This window comes from Echiichthys vipera (assembly GCF_963691815.1).
Source record: "Echiichthys vipera genome assembly, chromosome: X".
NCBI lineage: Eukaryota > Metazoa > Chordata > Actinopteri > Perciformes > Trachinidae > Echiichthys > Echiichthys vipera.
Window position 1 is genome coordinate 20,181,134 of NC_139825.1, and position 25,334 is coordinate 20,206,467.

Here is a 25,334-nt window from a genome sequence, read left to right on the forward strand (position 1 = left end):
TTAGACTAGTGTACATACAATCAAGAGCCATTGGTACAATTCTTAAAACACACATGTATATTGCACAACTTTAAACTGACATTGTACCTTAAAACAGAATGACTTCAACAGCTCAACTACAAAACAACACATTTCACAACCTGTCCATCCTCACAGGTCTCTTTGGGGACTGCACTTAAAGCTTTGTCTTTTCTGTTTAAGATGTTAATAGAAGACAGCACAAATCAGTTTTTTTAAAACAGAGTCGCCACTTTGGTACTCTCACTTGTCCGCTAGAGAGTTGAAGCTCATACTCGGAGTGGAGGATATGGGATGGGTCAGTCAGTATTCCGTGTTCCTCTTTGGAACTTTGTCAACTCCATAACTTTAAAAAAAATACTTTTAGAAATTACCAATCAACAACTTAATGTAATTGCAGCTTAACCAAAATTCAAGTTAATTATTTCTATAAAGCCTGGAAATCTGAAGAATCTGCCAAATGTATGTTTCATCTGTTCTGGCAGATCTGGTTCCTTTCTCATACAAACAGATTTTCAGCCAACCAGGCACAGGGAGGACCAATCACAGCTGTTTATCTCATGTGGGACGGGTTTAATACAATCACTGACAGCGTGACCGTCCAGACTGCAGATGCCTTCAGCTCTGTATTTCAGGCTCAAATACCTCAGATTAACCAGTCACACTAGGCAGTGCTGATTAAAGCTGACTCGACATTCTGTTACTATATTATCTATTCCTCACATTAAAATGTTTTCAGAAACGCCATTTTTTTCCACTGACATAAAAACACCGCTGTTTTGTTGCTGTGATTGGTTGTAGGTCTATCCAATGGTGTCCAGAAGCATTTTGCTCTGCCCAGTTGATAACGCCCTTTGGAAATCAATAATGACCTGAGAGTACCCGGGCTAATAAGCACTTCCAATCAGTCTGGTGATGCCAAGCTACCAAATAACCGAAGGCTTCACAATATGTACAACACACTATCCTCAGATTATTGACTCAGACAACACAAACTACAATAAATGCATTTTAAAAACAAAAAACTTTCCTGATATTAATTAATTAACTGATTTAAACATTTGGCCTGACATCAGTCCACTCTCAGCTTGATAAGCAGTTCTACTGAGGACACTCGTGAAGGAGCATTCACTTTGTCTATGGATGTACGGTTTTAACTTCTCGTGCTGATGTCTCTCTCTCCATATGAGACACATGCCTCAAGCCAAAACAGCCTTTCATCCTCCCAAAGCCATGCATTATTGATGATTAGACCAGAGAGACACTGAAACACACACTGCTTTTCCCACTGTGACAGCTAGCTGCCTGTGTGAACGTGTGTATGAATGCATTTCTGTGTGTGTGTGTGTGTGTGTGTGTGTGTGTGTGTGTGTGTGTGTGTGTGTGTGTGTGTGTGTGTGTGTGTGTGTGTGTGTGTGTGTGTGTGTGTGTGTGTGTGTGTGTGTGTGTGTGTGACTAAACAGGTGGGCTGGATTCCTTCAGTGACTAGCTGTGTAAATTTTCAGAGAGCCAATCAAGAAGCAGATGATGACAGTAAAGCAGCCATTGGCTCATGCTCTCTCTTCTATCATCATGACAACAACCTCTGTGACCAACTACCATCTCCAGTGTGTGTTATTTGTTTCTTGTTGCACATAACAACATTTCATATGTGTGATGCCATCATTTCAAGCGTTTGCTGACGCAACACTTGTGTTTACAATGAACCCTGCAGCCCGCATCGACACATAGCAAACTTCTTCAGAGAGTTCACTTGTATAATATTCAATTTCTCATTTCCCCCATTTGAATATAAACAACAACCAGACAGCACCTGCGTTAGACAGTTAGGAAAGGTAGTGCAGGATTGCTCAGGGGGGATTTTATACTCTTGAATGAATTAATTCAAGCATCACATTTTAATTCTTTTTTAGCGTTCGTTTTAGTGTTTTTTTATAGGAAGAAAAATGGAAGTTAAAAAATACGCTCCTAGTAAGTTTCTAGTTAAATAATACTATTCTTAATTGGGCAAGAATATTAAGCTTGTGAAAATGCTTATTTCAATAAATAAATTGAAATAGTATTGAGGTATACTGTAACTCTATAAATTTCTTTATGATCTTAATGAGTGTATTAATATTACAGCTGCAATTAACAGTTACTGTACTTTTTCAAATAAGTGATTAATATTTTAGACTAGAATTTTTTTTATTTACAAATTGAACATTTGCTTTAAAAATGACTTAAAATACTAAATTATTATCGAACTTTTAGTCGCAGCTACTCAGCTACTAATCATTTCAGCACATATAGGAATGATTCATTATTTCAAGATTTTGTCCTTCATGCCCAACTAAAATTAAGTAAAACTGCACTGTAGAGTTATCGGACATTGGTTTATTTCCTTGTTATTGTAAGACTGAATATAAGAATGACGTTGCCAAGATACAGATTTTTCAGTGCTTTGATCTGCAGCAGTCAAGCAGAATAATACATGTTACAAATATTTGTTATTCTATGTGATATAAACCTGAAATAAACTAAATACATGTTCGATTCACTTTTTAGGTGATATTTGAGCAACATGGTGTTGCTAATATTCACTTAATTAATGGCAAATAAACAGTATTCGTCTTTCACCATTTTCCCACAATTTTCTTCAAGTGAAGAAAATCAAATGTCACACAGAAGTCAAGAAGGATCTTTTGGAGAATAACAAAATAAAGCTTCACTCTCTGGCTGGGCTGGTGGGTTGTTGCTGAGCCTGTGGGAATGTGCGGTACATTGATGTTTCTAATGAAGAGCGCTGAGCTCCATTGATCCACCGGGGATGAGAGTGAGCTGTCAAAAGCTATCAGGCAAGTCAAAGACCCACTTTCAGCCCCGTGCAGCTGAAGTGAGCACGATACTGTTGGGGCACAAGGAAGAGTAGAGAAACGTCCCATGGCAAATACTACAGAGAAGAGACACACACACAGACACAGCTTTGAGGCCATCACAGGGTTAAAAGGGCTTATTTTTTCAATAAAGGGACATTTCACAAATAACAATAAGGGTTAGGATGTGTCAGACATCCCATGGTGCCTTTTGGGCTGTTAATAGTGAGACCTGATGAAGATGAGCAGCGAATCCCCCCCATGTGAGAAGTTGAAACCGGAGAATGTGTAGCATGATTTCCCCTCATCTGCGTCAAAAAATGACTGAAATGATTGATCAATTATGAAACTATTGCATACTGCTTTGTTTCTGCAGATCAATATAACAGAGTAGTCGTTCCAGCTCTGTCTGACGATACATTTTATCATATCCTCAATTTCTCGGATGATGTTTATAGTGCCTTACCTTTACAGCTAGTGAAAGCACTAATCATTGCACAAATGCTAAAAGTAAATACAGGATTAAACTGGATTAAAACAAAGCACAGATGCGAGTGTAGGTGGAGCTACTATATGATACAGTAGTTGTGACATAGTAAGCTGCTTAGGACAATACAGTAGTGAGTAAAAAGGAGACCATGTTTAAACACTAAAATCGGCAGCCTCCAGAATGAAAGTTAAATCACCTTTTTTTTTCAACATAAACTGAACATTATACACTTCATGAATGAAGGATTTATTGCAGAGCTGTAGACGGAATAAGTTTATGAATAAAACTGGCAACTTGTACATACTCATATAAAGGACAATCAATATATCTTAAATATTAGAGCTGCAACAATTAGTCAACTCATTGCAGCTCTAAGCTTTAATAACAGAAAATGAATCACTACTATTTTAACTATATTAACAATTAATAATTAACAATTAACCAAGATAATAGATTAATCGATAATGAAAATAATTATTACTTGCAGTGTAATGCAATCTGAAGAGACAAACCATAAAATGAATTCCAAACAAAACAAATATCCATCTGCCAGATGTGAGAGGTTTTTTTGACGGACCGACCTGTACAGATAAGTCGTATAAGGTTTTGCAGCACGTTCTGAAAAGGCAAACAGACGCACATATCTGGCACCAGACAGACCACAGATTTGCTCAAATATCTCAAAGCAGCAGAATAATCTGCCTAGCGATACACTTAGTGGTAATAGGTTTCAGTCATTCAATCCATCTTCACACTGCATCCACAGCAGTCTGTGAAGCACACTAGCAATTACAGCGATCCTCTAACCCTCCTGCTAATACTGCACATGGTACAGGGCACTTTTTAATCAGCAAAAGTTGCAACTGGAGAATAATCTTCCAAGCCTGTGTCGTCACAGGCTAGCGAAAAGGGGAGCAAATCTCCTGCTTTGCATGGATTTAAGAAAGATTATGGAACAGCAAAAATGCAATCCATCAAACTGTTTTCATCACACCGGGTGGTTAACCAGTCCATGCACTTTCTGAGAAGCATGTAAGGGCTGAAACTCCCTCTCAGTGGCATGCAAATATTTATGCACGACAAAGCATCTGTCATATGCAAAGTGTTGAGATTAGCAATCCTTATCATGGTGACATTTAAAGATTGGGAAATAGAGATGACCCAAATGAGGTCATTGAGTCAGCACCATTGTTGTGATGAAATATGTGAGAATGCATCATCATCAGAAGGACCATGTATACATAAATTAAAGAGAGGCAATTAAGTGCATTAGATGTATTGTGTGTATGGGCAAGGACTAAATAGGAAACTCTAAAAAGAGTTCTTCCACAACAGTGTTTTAAGTGAACGATGGGTCTGTAAGGGTGTGTGGCCCTTTGTGGCTCTTGTGCAGCACCAGCGGAGTTTGAGCGGTTGACAGTAAAGGCTACATGTGGTTTGACACCATGGTGTGGAAAAATAAGCTGTTTTGGAAAAAGTAGGCCTGCTATTTTAGAATTTGCTAAATGCATGACCTATTTGTGGAGGCAGGACCTATGTTGCTAAATATTAAAGTTGCATCAACTTTTTCCACAAACTTTAAAGTATTGTAACTGTATCCATTGAATCAAGGCTTGAACAGCTTTAAACAGTCTAATCCACACTCAGTTATAAATAATCCAATCAAATTATTAATAAAACAGTCAAAAAATAAAGCATAAACAAATTCCATAAGTGTACAGAATGATGAAAATAAAGTAAAAAGGTAATTAAGCCATGTAATATGTTAATGAGTGAGTGATTAGTTTGAGTGAAGATGTGAGATTTCGTTAACTTCAGATGTGGCGCGTGATACAATTGCGGTTTATTTAACAAATTGAAAAGTATTTACATACACATCACATTTAAGTGCATTTATCAAATGAATACTTTAAAATTCCAAATCACATGTTTATATAATATTGTTAGGTACTAAATACCTCAGTAGATTAAGATGGTGATGGTGAGCCAACAATAGAGCTCCTTGTGTTGCAGAAAACATTTACTGCAGTAATGTGACATTTCACAGCAGAAAACAAGTTGTCTGATCAAATAATTCTGCAGAAATCTCATTGTTGCATTTGGGACACAACATCACTCACCGTGCAGCGGCGTGATGACAGCTCAGTGGAGTTTTGTTGGAGTCAACTGCAGAGAACAGGAGTAGCGCTGTTTCTCGTGGGAGGAATAAACACATTGACAGCTTCACATTTTAGGTAAACGGAAGAATAGAGGAAAACTCCGCCGTGCACTTTTGCAAATTAACAGTCACACATGGGCACTAAAGTTGCCCGCTGCGGTCCATGACGATATACATCTTCTTGGCGCTTTAAGCGAATAAAAAATAGCTCTCGCTGCGTGGGTTTGGTGGTTTAAGATTGGCTACAAGCGGCGCTATATTATTTTACACAGAGCCAATCAGATTATAGGAAGCGCCGTGGAGCGCACATTTCAATATACAGCATCGCCCGGAGTGTTATTTACACGGCAGGGGACCAGTCCCGCCCGCTTGGTGCTACGCTGAAAAAAAAAGCAAGCATCCACCCATTAAGTCGAATTTTTGGAGCTGGGAAGTGTAGTCCACTTGACTGACAGCTGCCGTTTATCTGAACGACGCTGGTAACGCTCCAAAACTACATATCCGCCATTTTTCAAAATGGCCAACACTTCTTGCATCAGCGTGTGTGGACACACACTCACCGGCAAAGTTACTACCAGCTGCTACTTGTTCTTGTTTTAAAGTAAAAATACTGCCATCATTGAAGCCAGTCTTCAGTCCCAACAAAGCGGAGTAACTTAGCAACCAACGACCAGATGAAGCTGTTTGTCAGTGAAGGCAACCCGCACTGCCTGAAGGTGTTAGCTGCTTTACAAGTGACTGGAGTTCAGTGTAACGTCCAGTATGTCAACCACGAAGGTAAGAAAGAAAGCATGGTTATCTTAACATAACACTGTAACTCGAAATGTACTGGTCAGTGATAATTGATAACTTATCCTTGTGTGGGTTTTTTCCAGCTGAGTTTGTGCTGTAACTGACGGTTGTAACTGGAATAGCAAGCTAACGTTAGCTTCCACTCCTGATGAAGTGCTAACTGCCAATCACTGACAGAAGAATGTCAGTGACAGGCTATCTGCATCTGAGAAGCAGCGAGAAAACTCTCTCTTTACTGTACATTACTGCTTTGTTTGTCTTGTTTTTAGAGCTGTTTGTTAGTATAAACTCATGTTAGTCTGTTCAGAAGTGCATACAGGTGCTATAAAGTACCTTTCATGCCTGGAACAGTCCTGGTTGGGTAAATGTTTTATTGTAAAGTTGAAGGGTTGGGTCACACAGGAGAAATGTATTGTTATTTTTGACCCAATACATTGACACATATAATGTGATTCAATTCAATTTTATTTACAGTGCCAAATCATAACAAAAGTTATCTTAAGACACTTTACATATCGAAAAGGTCTAGACCAAACTCTTGATTATATCTATAATAATAATAATAATAATAATAATAATAATAATCGTAATAATAATATCGATATACAGTATTTATGCAGTAATCTTGTGCACACAGTGGCAACAATTTGATGATAAACTAAAGATGTTTTTTGTTGTTTTTAAATGATTACTCAAAAGGCGAATCTGGGGAATGGATTTATTTACTGTTAATTTCAGTCAGGCCCAATACAAAGCAACTTCAAGAAGTCGTTCTGGTACTTTACTTTTTAAACTATATATTTAAACACAAATTGATTACACATTTAGTATTAAAGTTGCCTCAGATAGTGAAGAGACACGGTAGTGATTTGTGCAATGCTTTACTTGTATCACACCACCATATTTTTAAAAACAGTTGTTTTTAATCTATCTGTCAGTAGTGTTGACAGACCTGGGCCCTGACAGACCTGGGCCCTGACAGACCTGGGCCCTGACAGACCTGGGCCCTGACAGACCTGGGCCCTGACAGACCTGGACCCTGACAGACCTGGACCCTGACAGACCTGGGCCCTGACAGACCTGGAAAAGACAAAAGTCATGGTCTTCCAGAAATGACGCAAGAGTCAGAAACATCCCCACAGGTTCCACCTGGACTCTACGGACATAGAATACACACACAGCTACACATATCTAGGACTAAATATCACATCGACAGGAATTTTCAGGATCTCAGAGACAAAGGCAGAAGAGCTTTCTGGACTATAAAAAAGTCTTCAAACATAGACATCCCTGTCAAAATCTGGATCAAAATATTTCAATCCATAATTGAACCAATTGTATTGTATGGTAGTGAAGTGTGGGGCCCTCTCATGAACCAAGACTTCCAAATATGGGACAAACACCCAATCGAAAGCTTGCACATTGAGATCTGCAAAAGCATGCTCAAAGTTCACAGGAACACCCCCAACAACGGATGCAGAGCTGAACTTGGCCAATTTCCCCTTTTAATTCGGATCCAAAAAGAGCAATACAGTTCTACCAACACCTCAGAGCCAGTGAGCCCAGCTCCTACCACTACAAAGCCCTACAATGCCAAGAGGAGAGCAAAGGAGGGAGTCCCCTCAGCCAGCTGGTCCACAGGCTGAACTCCAACAGCACCGGGCACCAAGACCACCCTCACACCATCCAGCCCTACCAAATTTTAGCAAAAGAAAAGACAATTACATCAACTATTGGAAATCCACAACCAAAACCCAAAGCAAACTTCAATGCTATTTGGACCTAAACAGACAATACTCCATGGCAGATTATCTGAGCTCTGTAACTGAGCAGAGACTGAGGAAAACGTTGACTCTGTACAGACTCAGCGACCACAGTCTGGCCTTAGAGACCTGGCTATCCAGAGAGGAACGGCTGTGTCGGTTTTGTCCACACAGACAGGTGGAGACAGAGCAACACTTCCTGATGCACTGTGACACATACACAGATCTCAGAACCCTGATATGCACTAAAATCACAGGTACAACCCCAGACTTCCCCAAACTATCAGACCAAGAAAAACTACAACATTTACTGGGAGAAAAAACTGGCACTGCTGTAGATGCAGCGAGATATGTGAATGCCTGCCACAGGAGAAGAGACGAGCTGCACAACAACACCTGACATGATTTCCTCCACATGAACCAGCTGATCCTTACTGGGTTCTTGCCTGCACACTGATATATACTGTTTATTATTGTTGTTATTATTGCTATTATTGTTATTGTTATCATCATCATTATTATTGTTAACTTTTTTTTTTCTGTAATCCTGTACGCTTTGGCAATATTGTGAACCACAGTCACGCCAATAAAGCTTGTTGAAATTGAAATTGAAATTGAGAGCTAGCGAACTACGGGTCTATTTATGGGTCTATTATTGGGCTTGAGACTAATCTCTCACTCACAGTTGAAAATGTTTTCCGAAGAGAGGTTGTTTTAATGCAAACAGTCCTCCCTAGGCTGAATTCAATAATAAGTTTAACATTGCGTATTGCTTTACATCAAGTCCCTTTCAACTGACTTAAGATATTTCTCACTACATGCATTGTCTTGTGGAACATCGTAAGAAGAAGCAGCTGACTGTGCAAAGGAATTAGATTCTAATTAAATGGTAATACATCCCAGCTTTGGGCTTATGTTGTGATTGTCTCAGGCATGAGAGAGAGGCTTGACTCTCTCTAGACCCAGATGTGTGCTTGTCCTCTGTGGGAGCTGGATCACAGAGATGAATAACCAGGACCATCTGGTGTGCAGCCTCGGTGTGTGAATGAATTGGACCATACTCAAAGATGCATGTAATAACAGTATAAGTGATGTGGAAGAACATTGTTTCATATAAGTCACTGCATTTTGTTGAAAAATCTGTTGAGCAATACAATATTACTGTGTTGATCGAGATGAGTCTGAAATATACACATGCATTTTGATGAATAATACAAAACGTTAACGTTGTTCCTACTGTATTGAATCCTAGGGCCACCATAACATATCAAATTGTATTGTTGAAGTGAAGACGCCAGTAAAATGTACTATTAGAATCCCTCATGTCCTGTGGTGATATAGTTTAAGCAGATCAAATCCATGACCCTCTAAGTGACCCTTGGTAGGTCACAGGTTATACTAGTAACTGATAAGTATCAAGGCTTAGAATTTGAAAAAACACCATTATCCTTGATGCATTTTAAGAGTTTTGTGTGTTATTGATTCTGCTTGAAGATGCAGTGTTGGTTTGAAATATAATTTCTCCCTGGAAATGAAAGAAACCCATTAGAAAGAGGATTTTTTTCTACATCAACACTACAACATTTTCCTCTAAAACGGCCTTTCAGAACAAAAAACAATCTCCGTCCACACAGGTGGTTTAGCTTGGTATCAGTAATAATCTGTGCCTATATTAACACGCCTGAAAACAGATATGACCATTTTAATACACTGGATACGCTTGTGTTGATGTAAACAGGAAGCAAATTGTCTAACCTCAATCTGCGGTTGAAAATCATGGGTGTAAATTGAAAATACATCAAATACTTTTTTACAATTTCTTAGCTTTGTGATATTTATTTTTCCAGAGAAAGTGGTGCCCTTCCTTAGCCGTCCAGCCTTACCAGCCCTGCTCCTGCCTAGTGGAATGCACCTTTTCAGCTCCAATGCCATCTGCAAGTGAGTAAATTATAGACCTTCCTGCTTGGTAATTTATTCTTGTTGGTATCTTAGTCATACAGATGGCCTTAGCCTTATCTGTTCAGGTTTTAATGCTGTAGGCCCCCGCACATGGAATTTATGCTGAATATCTCAATACCAACACTTTCTGTCTATACCACTACGAGGTAAATGAGAAAATATGTTTTGTAATTTGGGTGAATTGATCTTATCAACAGCCAAAGCCGTGTTTTTCCTATTTTGATGGCAGTTATGAAATGTCCATGCCTTATGTAATAAATGCTCCGATTATACTATAAGCTGAGGCCTGCAACGATATCAGTGAAATGCTAATGCTTTAGTTTGACAATGATTTCATCGCAATAACATTTTGAGGCACACAGTAACTTAACTCCCGAAAATTGAGATCATTTGTGGCAGATATTTGTTTTTTATGTTTGTTTTTTTGTACATATTTCAAACTATCTGTAAGTAAGCTGCAGCTCTTTGATGCGACTTCCTTCTGTTTTCCACATTTTAACCCCTTAGATACCTGTTTGAAGTAAGTGGACAAGATTCTAGTGATCTTTGCAATCAGTGGCTTGAATGGGAGGCCACAGATCTTCAGGTAAGCTATTCATAAAAACAGACCTTTCATCTTGTCGGAAAACTGTTGAATAAAACACAAAGCCCCTTTGAGATGCAAGCTTTTCTCAGTTCATGCTTTTGTGCGTTCTCTTGTGCAGAACTTACTGTTCCTCCAAAAACATAAATCCATGCAGCCAAATGATTAAAGCTCATGCTCTCAAAAGAACAATGCAATGAAGAAATTATATCGGAATGCTCTGTAGGGTTTAAGAAAATTGTTTAACCCTTGTCATGCTTCTTTGGTTTACTGCTTGATCTAATGTCTGTCTTATGTTTGTCTTATGTGTGCAGCCCACACTGCAACAGGCCCTTCACATGGCAGTGCTGCAGGGAAAAGGATCAGAGGTGTCCAAAATCCTCCAGGGGCCCCTCAACCACTTGGAGCAAAGCTTGAGCAAGGGGAACACGCCATATTTAACTGGGGTACAGCGTCAGCAAACTTCTATTTAGCTATTTTCCTTTCATGGATGTGTATAGTTTGAGAGTCAAAGAAGATAAAGACAAACATAGTCACTCAGATGAGGCTTGTTCAGGCTATATATTATATGATCAAGTCAGAAGTTCATGATGCCCCAGTGAAGGTTCAGCTGAGCTATACTGAGCGTCTCCTCTGTGCCACATCAGGCTCCTCCGGCAACATTTCTTTTTCTTCTTTTCCTTTTCCAGCTGCTGAGCTAGTGGTGCATTTTATGTAAAAAGATGTATCTGGTGAGGAGCTCCTCTATGTTGCAGATGTGCCCGTGTTTGGGTGGGTGGGGGTAGGGGATCAATTCTCTTTGGTATTTGCTGCCCCTGTGGCAACAAGTGATCTGTGTCTGTCATATATTTCACGTGTACAGAAATATGTTTTGTTGAGTCTCGTGGTTTTTGGCATGGCTTGGAGGAGCCCTGTGTAAAGCTAAAAAAAAAATGTGGTAAGCACACACAGTGAGGCAGTCACAGCAGCACAGAGACAAGCATGCTGAAGAAAACATTTAGGTTTTTGATGGGATGACAAGAAAGGACATTTGGTAAATTCAGGAATCACATGTTAATTTGCTTTAATTTGAAATGATGTTCATTAAACTGTGTTGTGTTTCAGGACATTTTTTCAGTTGCTGATGTTGTTTTGTGGACTGCGCTGTACCCTGTTTTATCTGACCCTTCACTTGCATTAGGTAATAAACCTTGATATATTTTTTCCATATTATTATTGGCCTTGCATAGATTTTTTTTAATGTGGCCACTTCCGTCGCTATTTTCATTCATCAATTTTCCCTCAACTTACCTTCTAACCTTTGTTTTATTGTCAAATATCTTATTTATATTTGTCTGCTCTCTGTTATATTGGTCCTTACTGCAACCATTTAATTATTTTGCATTTTTCCCCCTTTCTCTTTCCTAAAATTTCCTTTTTACAGGCAAGCGCACGTCTGTGAAGGCTTGGTTTGACCGTGGGGCTGATATGCACGATTGCCAGTCCGCTGCTCAAAAAGTGCTGCAGGGAAAAGGCCTGCAGGGCATGAAGAGCTTCATGCAGAGGCAGCCTGCCCCTCAGAGCAGCCAGTGCAGAGACACACAGCCATTCAACAGCAACCCTGCTGAGGTATCAACTAGATCATCAGGATAACTATAAGACTTAAAGCTTTCTTACTGAACAAAAAGCATTCAGAGGTGCTTCAGTGCGCATTTGCCTCAGGAAACATGTACGCTCTGTGAGGTTTCCATGAAAATGTATTTTTTCATTTTCTATAGATGCACTAAAAATACACCTTGCAAGGCACATGCTGTCACACGTTTCCTTTTCCACATTCTCTGTCTTTACTTCTCCGTAACTTTTAGGAAGAAAGTGAAAGCATTCAAAGGTTTGAATTCACCTCACTTAAACTAAGCAGGGCTCTCCTGTAAAGCAGATGCAGTTTCCGTGTCAGAGTTAAATTGGCTTTATGAAAGCTAAATTAACCCCCTTGTTAGGATATAAAACATGCCACATGTAAAGGTTACATCACTATTTCTTTGTCTTCCATTCTCTTTCTTGTGTAAGCATGGGAGGATTTGAACAGGTGTCAGTCAAATATAGCAGCAGTGGCTGACTTGGAGCATCATGATGAAGGTGCAGTGTGTGTGCGGCTGCGATTGCTAAATGCTTTAGCTTTGGGTTAGAGGTCAAATGGTCAGCTGGGAGTTTGTGTGGGAGTGTATTTTTTTTGTCTTTAATAAGGTAGTTAGGTTAAGTTAAGATGGTTCTTGATCAGCATAGCTCTTGGTAGAAAAGGATATCACTTACTCCATACAGTTGTTGACAAATAGTTTATACAGTTGAACACAGGTCCAACCTCTGCTTCTTATTTTTTGCTTGATAATGTCATGTGGAAATTGAGCTGATTTTGATGTTCAATCTTTGTGGGTACCCAAAGCCAATTCATTATGACTTGTTAATGGTGCAGCTATCTTAATGATTTCACTGCTTTCAGTGTCAATACACTTTGAGTTTGTTGATCAACATTCATAAGATTGGAATTTATTTATAGGTTATGGAAATACTCAAAGTACTATTTAGAATGTTTGACCCCAGTGATACTATTGAACAAAATAAAGATAATAAAACTGCAGCATTAAATGACAAATACATATACCTGGAGTACTATACCTGGAGAGTACTAACCCTATAAGTTGGTTTTGGTTTAATTCCCAATTAATGATTCACTGTATCTTACAAATCTTTTTTTTTAGGGTGAGGAAGGTGAGCGTGTGGTGTCAGAAGAGGAGATGGAGGCAGCTGCTCTCACCTGGAGTAAAGGTTTAAACGCCTGCCCATTGGCTGCAGAGAGACAGCACCCCATGTAAGTAATTAAGCAGTTTTACAAACTAAAATGTTACAGAGCACCATCATGTAGGCGGACCTAATTTTCTAAAATCCTGAAAAGTGTCTTTGTCAACAGGAGAAGAATAGAGTGAGTTCAGCTGCAACATGTAGAAGTTTGACCCTAAGGATGTAAACATGACTCTAGAGCATTTATAAGATAGGAAGATTAATCTGTTTTCCTATCAGTTTGCCACAGGAAGGAAAGCGAAACCTCCTTTTGACCAGTGCCTTGCCTTATGTCAACAACGTCCCTCACCTGGGAAACATCATCGGCTGCGTCCTCAGCACTGATGTCTTCAGCAGGTAGAAATTTAATCCTGTAATTCCTTTTTTTTTTCTGTCTACATACGTGAACAATTTTTTTAAAAAACAATTACATGACACCGTACACAATCCTGTGCATATATAATGTACAGGTATATGGAAACCTGTTATGTACTTAAAGGCCTTCTCAGCATTACAATTATGCCTGTATTATTTTCGCTCCACCAACTGGTTGTCCATCCCGCTATTGTTCCCTCTGTAACTTCCCATAATCATCTCTCTTTTGCTGCTTTTGTTTTTTTCATTCTCCATTTCTTTTTTGTTAACCACATCTTTCTCGCTCTCTCTCTCTCTCTCTCCTCTAAGGTATGGCCGTCTGCGAGGCTGGAACGTGCTGTTTATATGTGGCACAGATGAGTATGGCACAGCTACGGAGAACAAGGCCAGAGAGGAGGGTCTGACACCACAGGAGATCTGTGACAAGTACCATGCCATTCACTCAAACATCTACAAGTGGTTCCAGGTCGACTTTGACTTTTTTGGCAGAACTACCACCGAGAAGCAGACAGAGTAAGTGGAAGTAGGGAAGAAGGCTGTGGTTGGCCGTTTGTAAAAATGTGATCTATAGTTGTGTGAGAAGTTAAAGGCGGGGCTTTTCTTTCATCATAATCGAAGGTAAACAACAAAAGTAAAGGTAAACAACAAGGTCTCCAGTAATAATCCAGAGCTTGCTTCACAACCCTGGTCCCCTCCTGGGGTGGCCCTGATACTGCTTGGCTTTGGTATGAAAGGGAAACATGTTTCGATACGATTACTATACAATTACATAACATAGCATTGCTATAATCTTGCAGTAGATACTGGGTTGGATGTCTGGCCCTCTCAAACATAAGCCCTACTCTACTTAATCTCAGAGATTATTGAGCATGATTGTGGAATATAGTTCATTGCTTACATTTCAGAGGTTTACAAAATAAATAAAATGAATCCTATTAAAAACATTTGTTTAAATTATTTAATAAAGCAGCAATGTTTCTGGAACTATGTAAGTGTGACACCTACCACCTATGAATTAGTCAAACACTGGTACAACAAACTAAGATGAGGGGGTGGTGTGTATAACTAGATCCAGTCAGTCAGCTGAGGCTCCACTTCACTGTAATACTATAGAAATGTATTTATTCAAGCAACTATGACTTTTTAAAAAGTTAGCCAAAAGGAAAGACATTGGCAGATTCTATCTAGGAAAAAATAAATTGGACGTTCTGAACTCATCTATTCAATAATATTAATGAGGTAACTAAAGTCTGGGGGTGAAATGATTGCTTTAAAGTTATGGGTTGTTGCTCTAAGGAATTATTGAAACAATGAAAGTGGATGTGACTTCTTGTCAGTGTGTGTGTATGGATAAGATATCAAATAATTTTTCGCTTATATAGGTGAAAATATGATGCGGAAAGATGGGTTTTGGGTGGAAATGGGATACAAAAGAGAGGTGTTTTTCTTTTGTAAAGATGAGACTTCAAACTTTGAGCCTGTACATAGAAAAGGAGTGCAAAGATAAAAACGTTTGCTTTGATAAGTAAAACATTAAAGGCATCAAACACCATACTGCAGAACCATGCTCTTTGAAAAATGAAAAAAAGCCCACAGATTAAAGACTTTTGACTTGATTCATAAAAAGTGCTTTGGGTGTTAGGTCCTACATTTGAGATTTACAAATCCAACACCAAAGAGTGCCATCAGTTTGTGTTTTTGTACCATTTTACTTAAATTTTTATTTTACCAAACTAATAACACAAGCTCTCTTCCTTTCATCTTCTTTTTCTAGTAAGTGTGTTTTTTATATTGATCCATAAAGTTTTAATAATGTTTTAGCCAATAGGGAAGAGCAGTATCAGTCTCAGTTGGAAAACAAAAATGGGGTCAGGGTTTAACAACTCATTAGTTCACAAAACACTTTTTTCCCTGTGTTCATACACCATTAACTCGTTTTGTCTTTGCATCCCAGTCCCATTAAAGTACCTTTCAACTGTCTTTGTCATCTCTTATCCTTTCAGGATCGCCCAGAATATTTTCTGGAGAATCCACAAGCATGGTTTCCTAATGGAAGACACGGTGGAGCAACTGCGTTGTGAAAACTGCCAGCGCTTCCTCGCCGATCGCTTTGTAGAAGGCGTCTGTCCCCACTGCAGCTATCCAGAAGCTCGTGGTGACCAGTGTGACAAATGTGGACGGCTCATTAATGCTGTGGAGCTCAGGGTGAGTTTTAAGCAGCAAGAAGAGGATGATCATGATGAATGCTGATTATTTCCGTTCGAAAAAGAGAGCAATGGCAGAAGTAATTGCCATACCATTTCTGTTCACTCATTTTGGTGTCTGTCCCCTTCAGGAACCCCAGTGTAAGGTCTGTAGGCAGACTCCAGTCATCCGCTCCTCCAAGCATCTTTTCCTGGACCTGCCAAAGGTATGCAGTTTACAATGCATTAAAACACCCTGGCTTACACCCGCCTGTGTTGTGTTTCACACAGGGATTGAGACAGATTTAGCCTGTTCAGAAAGTACAAAGAGTAAGTGTAAAGTAAAATTCAAAGTCAGACAGCCTCTGGAAGGCAGTTATCCCTGTGGTAATTTTATTATGTAAATGGCTTTACTATTTTTGGAGCTGTGGTTTGGTGTTAAAACATTTTTGTCAGCATTTTCATTCTCCCTCTTTCTCTCATCCAGCTAGAGTCTCAGTTGGAGCAGTGGCTGGAGAAGTCAACCTGCACAGGAGACTGGACCGCAAATGCCAAACAGATCACTCGATCGTGGGTTAGAGATGGGCTCAAACCTCGCTGCATCACCAGGGATCTGCGGTGGGGAACGCCAGTACCTCATCCTGATTTTAAAGAGAAGGTCTGCTATTGTCATCTTAACAAATGTTTCACATTACAAATCATGGTATTTGGCTTGTTTATAGTTGACTATATTGTAGGAAATATGCACACATCACTCTGTTTTTCCTCTTTTTTATTGAGGCATAATGATTACCTGCTGAGAAGATAATGAATGCACATTTAATATCTAAGGTCAGGTTCTGAATTAAACATAGAAAATGACTATGTACTTCATTTACTGTGATACAAATGCTGCAGTGACTGATCCATACTGATGTGCTCTCTAATAGCTCACTGGGAGACTCTCAAAGTCCAGCATGTCCAAACATGTTGGAACACTGACCATTTCTTTTAATACACACTAAGGCTGCTCGATTATCAAGAATCATAATCATGATTATTTTGGTCAATATTGAGATCCCAGCTATTTAACACAATTACTCATTGAATTTGAAAACATCATGTTGAACAAAACACTCTCTTTTTAATATAATTCAACTAAGAACAATTTTTTTTAAATGAGAGCAAAATAATAATACTATATATTATTTAATATAATATTACAATTTACTAATATACATTTAAATAAGTAACATACAAATAATAAATGAAAAACAATGGATCAAAATAAATAAGACATGCACTTTTACATCCCACTGCAAACTACTAAAGATAAATATTCAATATATAAAATAATATGTTTTGAAAAAATAAACAAGATCAAACATGTTGTTATGCACTACCAACCTATTGAAAACCCAACATTTTGGTAAACTATATTCATCATATTCCAGTAACTCACTTGTATTCCAGCACCACTGTAAAGTATAGCAGCATGCTGATCTCAAACACAGGACAAAATAAGAGCATCTTTGCGCAATGGAATGCAGCACAATGATCGTTTTATCTCAATACATTTTTTTTTTACATAATCTTTGGAAGCCAAAATTAACAGTCAGTAAAGTCAGTAGTAATTGTAATTGAAAATTTAATTAGATTAATCGCCATCTAAAACGTTCTCCTCTAATACATAAGTAAATTTGAAGTCACATTGAATGCTTTTTCATTCCTCCTAATCTTTGTGTACTTTTTTAGATTTTTTAAGTATTTCTGTAACATAACGTCTCTGCAGGTGTTCTACGTGTGGTTTGATGCTCCCATTGGTTATCTGTCCATTACCGCCAACTACACGGACAAATGGGAAAAGTGGTGGAAGAATCCTCATCAGGTAACACTCTCAACACTCCCCCCAAACACACGTCAGAATTTATGAGGCGAGTACTCACGCACAGGCTTGGCACAGATTTTGTCTCTTTAAAACACAGATTGGGCCTGATTGCTTTTTTCATTGCCCCATCTGCTCTTTTGCACTCTCGATTAAAACTGTAATTCCTAGCTCCATATAACCCTAATGTGAAACAGAGGAAGACATAACCTCTTTTTATTATGAATGAAATGCACAGTTTCTACCCGCAGTTACAATCTATACACTGTAAAATGTAAATGTAAATAACGAGACAATACATCTCTTTGTAGTTTTGTGGTTGCCATCCACTTCTAGATTCCTCTCCTCAGTTAAAATAATCTGCATGATCAGGTTTTCTTAATTTTTCATGACGCTGTTATCGGCTTTACTTCCAACTTTTTGTGTGTACATATGAATTATATTTGAAGCTTTCACATCACTTAATCCATTATCACGTGTCAAGCTGTAGCAGTTAACTATATTGTTCATTAACATATGGACTTTATTTAACTGCAATTTCTTTAAAAAAAAATTCCAAGGCTTTATTCATAATGTTGACATTTAAATACTAAATTAACATTTGAATGCTACACAGATTTTTTTTTTTGGCTGTCTGTTCATTCAGTTTAAACCCAGTATTACTGCACAGGTGCAGATAAAGATTAGGCTATGTTAATATTGTTAGTATATTATTTATAGAATTGGATTCTAGTGGTGGCTGCATAAGATGTAATCATTGATAGATGCAATCATTTCCAAAATTCACAACCTGTTTTTATCTAACGAAATAGTCTGCTTCAATACATATCTGTTGGTGTTTTGGCTTTCAAAAACAACTCTCCCGCTCGCTGCACACAAAGGGTGGCACACCTGTATTAATAGGGCACCTTAAATTACATTTATTTAACCCCTACAACAAAAAATTTAAATCGGTTCAGCACTATTATTGGAAATTACTACAGGATAAAAGATTAACTAATTTAATCTGATAAATCACTTTATTCATGTTGAGAGTTTTTTCTTTTTAGGGTGAAACAGATATTCAAACCTCATTCGAAAACCCCAATAGAAAAAAAAATACATTTGGTAAGGCATTCCCTATTGCTAAAAAGAAATCATTCCAACATATCTTCTTGACTCTCACTGATTCATCTCATCTCTTTCCATCTGAAACCCCAGATTGAGCTTCTGTTATGTGTGTGATGGCCTGTGTTTTCAGAGAGAGAAACAGCGAGGGGGGTGGGGGGTGGGGGGTGGGGAGAGTTGATAAGTCCTCTTTGAACTGGATGATCTCATGATGATCTAATATGATGTCATCCTCATAATGCAGTGTTTTGTCTTTGCCACTAGGTAGAGCTGTACAACTTCATGGCCAAAGATAATGTACCATTCCACAGTGTTGTGTTTCCCTGCTCCCTACTGGGAGCTCAGGACAACTACACTCTGGTCAACCACCTCATTGCCACAGGTAAGCACTTATTTCATCAGTTAATTAGTAGTTCATAGGTTAAATCATTAGACTAATTAAGATTCACAACTGTTTTTAAATGTATTATTTTTGTTGGGCAGTTATGCAATAGGAACTTAAAGTTCAGCTTTGACAGTAACTAATGCTGTAACTTCCCCACAGAGTATCTGAATTATGAGGACACTAAGTTCTCCAAAAGCCGTGGTGTGGGTGTGTTTGGAGACATGGCCAAGGACACGGGCATCCCGTCTGATGTGTGGCGATTCTACCTCCTGTATGTACGTCCAGAGGGACAGGATTCAGCCTTCTCCTGGGCTGACATGGCTCTGAAGAACAACTCTGAGCTGCTCAACAACTTGGGCAACTTCATCAACAGGTTAGTGATAGTCATATGTTTTAATATGAATCCCTGCTTAGCTCTGTGTGAATAGAAGAATTTACTCCGTCAGTGAGATATAGGCCTACGCCAGAATTCGACTTTCCCCGATGACTCTGATAACCTGCACCAGTATCCTCATGCTACTTGTTCCCAGCCATCTGACATTGTCACATTTTCTGTGTTTTTTCTTTTGTGTTTTGATCAGTTGAGATCAGTCACCAGTGAAATAAAAAATGGGGTAATCCACCTCAAGTTTCTCACATTTTGTTTATAATAAGTTTCACTCAAGAAGTAAATATGCAGCAAAAGTGTCATCCGGTCCAATTAACAACCAAGTTTTAAGATTGTTGTACTCATTGAAAAAAAAGTCTGTTAGAGTAACTATTACAAGAGGCTCACCCTAGTTTTCTAAATTTGTTTGGGATGGTGTAATTTAGCCCCAATTACATCGCCTCAAATGATTTTTAAAAGATCAGGGTTAAATCCCACATCAAAGATTTTTCTCAGCAGCTTTTTTTCAAAGTACCTTGATCTTCAAAATTAGTCCCGGGCAGCAACGTTGATGCCTAATTGGTTCTAAAATATCTTGAAGATTGCATCCAGCCTTAGGTGTTGGAGGTAGAAAGTATTCTGCTTCAGAAAAGAAATGATGTCCTTGCCTGGATCCAGTCACAAAATCACAACATCATTAAAGACAGTGTGTCCATCTTGGGCCTGCTTTTTCAGATTCATAAACTCTGGGCTGCGATGTTCTAGCTTTTCAGTTTGATTGTCGACAATTTCACAAATAATCAGCTTGACGAAGCAAAATGGGCAAATCGTTACTTAATATTTACCAGCAGCAAACATGACTTTAATGATTAGGACGAGTCATATGATTCAGTTATTGTAACCGTAAGAATATTTTTTATTTTCCCAGGATGAAAAAAGTTGCAGTTTCACTAATTAAAAGATTCAAACAAATCTAGAATGCAGGTCACACAGAGTTCATGCTCACACATCAAAATCACACTTCATTGTAAATTTGACAGTGGTCTGGCGGACCTTCCTTAGAGGCTGAGCGATGTAATAAAATATAGAACAGTCAGTTGCATCAGACATGACAAAAACGTTCTCACTGTACACATAAAACATGTTTAAAAAGTGACTGGCTTCAGACACAACTACAATGTAGAGGCAATGTGATGAGGCTCATTGCAGCACACTGTTGTGTTAGTTTACACTAACGGAGCACCGTATTACATCTGGCAGCAAAATCTATCATTTATAGTCAATTAGCAAGTCAAGTGACATGCCCTCCTCTTGTGTTACTGCCTTTCTCTCTCTCTTCACCCATTTTCTCCCTGACCACCCCCCTCCCTCTCTCCTCCAGAGCTGGCATGTTTGTTACTAAGTTCTTTGAGGGCTGTGTGCCTGTGATGGAGCTACAGCTAGAAGAAAAGAAGCTCCTGGCTCTGGTGGGCTGGGAGCTGCAGCAGTACATCCAGCTCATGGACAAAGTCAAGTAAGACTACTGTTCGAATCACATACTTCATAAGGTTGATGTTGGGATATTCTTTTCTTTATATTATTCAGGGATTTACATGTAGAATGATAAACATGTAAACGCACATATGTAAATTGTCAGTAAAAGTGAAACATACTATTATATAAACCCATATTGACCCATACCCAAATTTTCTCTTGAAATCTTCCATCAGAATCCGCGATGCTCTGAGACACATCCTCAACATCTCACGCCATGGCAACCAGTACATTCAGGTCAATGAACCCTGGAAGAAGATTAAGGGAGGAGACACAGAAAGGTGAGATGGCCTTGACCAGCTGAACACAATCTGTACCACCTGTAGTTTTATGCAGGGTAGATAGAGCTGTGTTGCAAATGTATACATTAAAAGAAAAAGGACTCCTTCATTCACAGTCATGTATCTTAATTTAACATAGCCTTAATTCATACAAATGTGTGTGAATATAAGAGCCAGCAGGAAGAGCAGTAGTCAAGAAGTCAATTCTGTCAATTATAAGATTATCCAAAATATTTTCATGATCGGTCTAACTGACTTATCTCTGTTGCTGTTCTTCAGGCAGCGTGCAGGCACAGTCACCGGTGTGTCTGTGAACATCGCCTGCTTGCTGTCAGTGATGCTGCTGCCATACATGCCAACGGTCAGTCAAACCATCAGGGATCAACTCAATGCCCCTCAGTCTTGCGTCAATACCATGCTGCAAGGCACTGGCACGTTTGTATGTTCCCTGAGTGCCGGCCACCGCATTGGCACTGTGAGTATGACCTGAGAAAGTACACACACAGTTCATACACACAAACCTGTGGAACCTCCTCTATCTTGACGCCGGGTGATACAATGAGGATGCAACAGTCTGTCAATATTTCAATACTCTGGAGGACATTGTAGTCATGTGAACACACACATACACATACTTAAGAATAATGGCCTAGACAGTGTTTCGAGGCCTCAGCCTTCGAACGGCAAGTTTCTCTCAGGCCACTTGTCCCTTCAGGCCTAATTGTGGTGACCTGTATCTACAGCAGCCTGCCAACGCTGCATTCGATCTCCAACGCTATAGTGATTCATGACTCCAGACAAGTAGCGGCAGACAACCCTATTCTAATGTCACACTAATGCACCATACACAACGCTCATTTGCACACAACACTGATAAATCACAAAATGCTGCACTGAAGAAGGGTGATCATGATTGAAACAATTCAAATATATCATACATAGTTATCTACATACTTAATTGCATAATCCTCTTTGTTCAAAGATGAGCACAGAGCCTCCAGGTTAAATTATCCAGCTACACTGGCCTTGGGCTGGATCCACAATCGCAAACTTTTTAAATATTTGTGCATATATTTTTTTGAATTTCTCCCCTGCCAACCCATTTTTTTAATGCCCAGGTCAGTCCATTGTTCCAGAAACTTGAGGTGGACCAGATTGAGGCTTTGAAGAAGAGATTTGGTGGACAGCAGGTATTTGATGTTTATGATGCCTAATGATCTGTGCATGAGTTCAATCAGGTCTTAGTAATATAGGTTGACTATTTATAAATCATGAAATAAGAAACAACTGATGATGGATAGCCGTTCATGGGTTAGTGCCAAACTGTTGTCACAAATAAGAGTTTGTATGTAATTAGTGGATCTGTCTTTTGAAACATGATGCAAAAAAACACTATAGATGTTTAAATGGTTTATTACGCATCCGTCATATAGATAAAAAATAATCGCTTTCTAAACCCTCTCCTCAATCGCCTGCCACTAGCCTGAAGATGAACCACCTAAAAAAAAGGTATTGAGCGGTATTTATTGTGAAGAGTCAGTCAACGCTGGTTATGCTGTGTCAATATTGATTACCGCATGCCTTCACTAACACTAGCAGCTCATCTAATGTTCTCAGATTTTGAATTTTATACTCATCCCTCTCTGTCCAGTGTTTATCACACTTCATGACTCATAAAATCCTGTCGACGTTTTGAGTGATTAGTGGTATTGTCTGAAATGAAATAAGTTATCTTGAGAAATAATAACCATCAAAACGCCTCAAACTGAAAACATCTTCATGTGTCTGTTTCCACCTTCAGCCGACAGCTCAGAGTGCTGGCAGCGCTGCTGCTGTGCCAGCTCCTGCTGCTGCCGATGCTGCTACTGCTGCTGCTACTGAGGTAGCGACGTTGAACGGAGTGGACCCAGAAAAAGCCAAGCAGCTCACACAAGCTGTGGCTGAGCAGGTGAGATTGCTGGCTAGTGGCAACCCATCAATTGTAAACCCAGTTCTTACATTTTGGAATCTTTTTTCCAATAAGATTATTTAAATTGCATTTTTTTTTTAATCTTTAAAGTGATCTTTGTGTAGCAAGAATAACAAAACAGATGATAATGTGCCATACTGTCACTTAGTTCTGTAGGAAATGCTGCTACATTTTTAACATTTTTAACACTTATAACTTATCGCTCCTTCTCACTTATTTAGTTTGTACTTATTTCATTTCAATCTGCTGCTAAACTGAACAGTGCGTATTGTTGTATATTGTATATACCTACGCTTAACCACGATGTCTGTTGCACTCTGTCACACTTAGTTCTTTGCATGATTTATTTTACGTTAGCTTTATTTTGATTTGATTTATGTTTATGCTTATTGTTACTCTGATCCTTTCCCATCTCTGTATTGAAACTGTTGCAAAATAATTTCCCTCGGGATAAATAAAGCTTCTTGAATCTTGAATCTTGAATAAGATAAGATAAACCTTTAATATTCCTGTGTGGAGATTCGGGAGCAGCAACAGCAGTGATAATGAAACACAGGAGAAGTACAGGTATAAGAGTCAAGAACATACCACAGAAAAATAAGAATACACATTAAAAACAGAAATAAAAATAGAGATGACATGTATGGGATAAATACTGAGCTGCTGGCCCTAGATGTCTGCAGCGGATCACTAAAATGAGCGAGTGAGTCGTATTCCATAAGAACGAAAATTATCTCAGTTTCTTTTTTTCAATAAGATTATTTTGTTTGAATTGTTTATTATTTTTAATAACCTACTTGAAAGTCTTTGTACAGCAGAAATAACTAAATGGATGTCATCTTCCATGAGGAACGAATATGATCTCTAAAAATCTAATCACGCCCGCAAGAAACTACTGGCCACGGAAATAAATAGCCGCTAATTTAAAAAGCTACAAGTAATCCATATCTCTATCTGTCAAATTGTGTAGTAAAGCTTACATTTGATCCCAATTGTTTTATCTCCAAATTTATGATTTTGAATTTTTTGTTATACTTAACACTAGAAATGCGGTGGTAATATTTTTGTGAATCAAATGTTAAATTCTCAGTTTTTCCAAACCCAGACATACGCGTATAATTACAAACTTGTAAATTGCCACCATAGTTAATTGCTTGCTATTTGACAAGAAAACTGCCAACCTGTTTGTCCATATAAGCTGACGTGTTTAACCAAGATATTTGGGTGCCAGAAGTCTATTAAATCCTGTCATTTTATCTACCACAGGGGGAAAAGGTGCGAGCACTCAAAGCCCAGAAGGCGGAGAAGGCTGTGATCACAGCAGAGGTGGCCAAGCTGCTGGACCTTAAGAAACAGCTGGCTCTGGCTGAGGGGAAGAACCCTGAGCCTGCACCTCAGAAGGGCAAGAGGAAGTGAGACAGAAAAACGTAAAAACAAAATGATGGAGGTTAGTGAGAGGAAGGGAAGAGTAGGTATGATTGTGGAGAACGGGAACAAGATGTACACTAAGAGAGATGAGGGTATTAGCTTTAGGCAAAGCCGTGAAAGGATCTAAGACAATGTGGTATTGGCACCAAGGACTAATGAAATGCTGGAAAGGCCGACGGGGAAATGAAAACACACAAAGAGAGTCAAATGAATACAGCTACAGATTGGAGGGATTTTTCCAAATCCCTACACCAAAAGAAACTGATTTTATACCCTCCCTGTGATAAAGTCAGCATACGATATAAGCATTGGAAGGTGTGTTGCGCATTTAAAGAACTTTTATATCCTCTGGAAAATTGTTTTTTTTCCCCCTTTCTTTTTTCCCCCTATTGCTACAAATACCCTTTTAG

General features: G+C 38.8%; 1 protein-coding gene across 1 annotated transcript; it reads left to right on the forward strand.

Annotated features, from left to right (window-relative positions):
• Window positions 1–6,089: 6,089 nt before the first annotated feature.
• Window positions 6,090–25,318, forward strand: mars1 (methionyl-tRNA synthetase 1). Its single transcript, XM_083938486.1, has 21 exons — window positions 6,090–6,298; window positions 9,924–10,014; window positions 10,543–10,621; window positions 10,933–11,064; window positions 11,723–11,798; window positions 12,042–12,226; window positions 13,354–13,463; window positions 13,673–13,789; window positions 14,117–14,320; window positions 15,811–16,012; window positions 16,143–16,217; window positions 16,478–16,648; window positions 17,762–17,857; window positions 19,226–19,343; window positions 19,506–19,719; window positions 21,095–21,226; window positions 21,423–21,527; window positions 21,807–22,002; window positions 22,646–22,717; window positions 23,329–23,475; window positions 24,763–25,318. Exons 1-21 carry the CDS (start codon window positions 6,196–6,198, stop codon window positions 24,910–24,912), a joined length of 2,775 nt encoding a protein of 924 aa, XP_083794612.1. The 5' UTR covers window positions 6,090–6,195; the 3' UTR covers window positions 24,913–25,318.
• The last annotated feature ends 16 nt before the right edge of the window (window positions 25,319–25,334 follow it).

Bases quoted from the DNA above. Each gene is read 5' to 3' on its own strand.
- mars1 (XM_083938486.1), top strand. From the start codon at position 6,196: ATGAAGCTGTTTGTCAGTGAAGGCAACCCGCACTGCCTGAAGGTGTTA. The intron at 16,649-17,761 runs GTCTGCTATTGT...ACGTCTCTGCAG, and splicing joins ATCCTGATTTTAAAGAGAAG to GTGTTCTACGTGTGGTTTGA. The intron at 19,344-19,505 runs GTAAGCACTTAT...ACTTCCCCACAG, and splicing joins CAACCACCTCATTGCCACAG to AGTATCTGAATTATGAGGAC.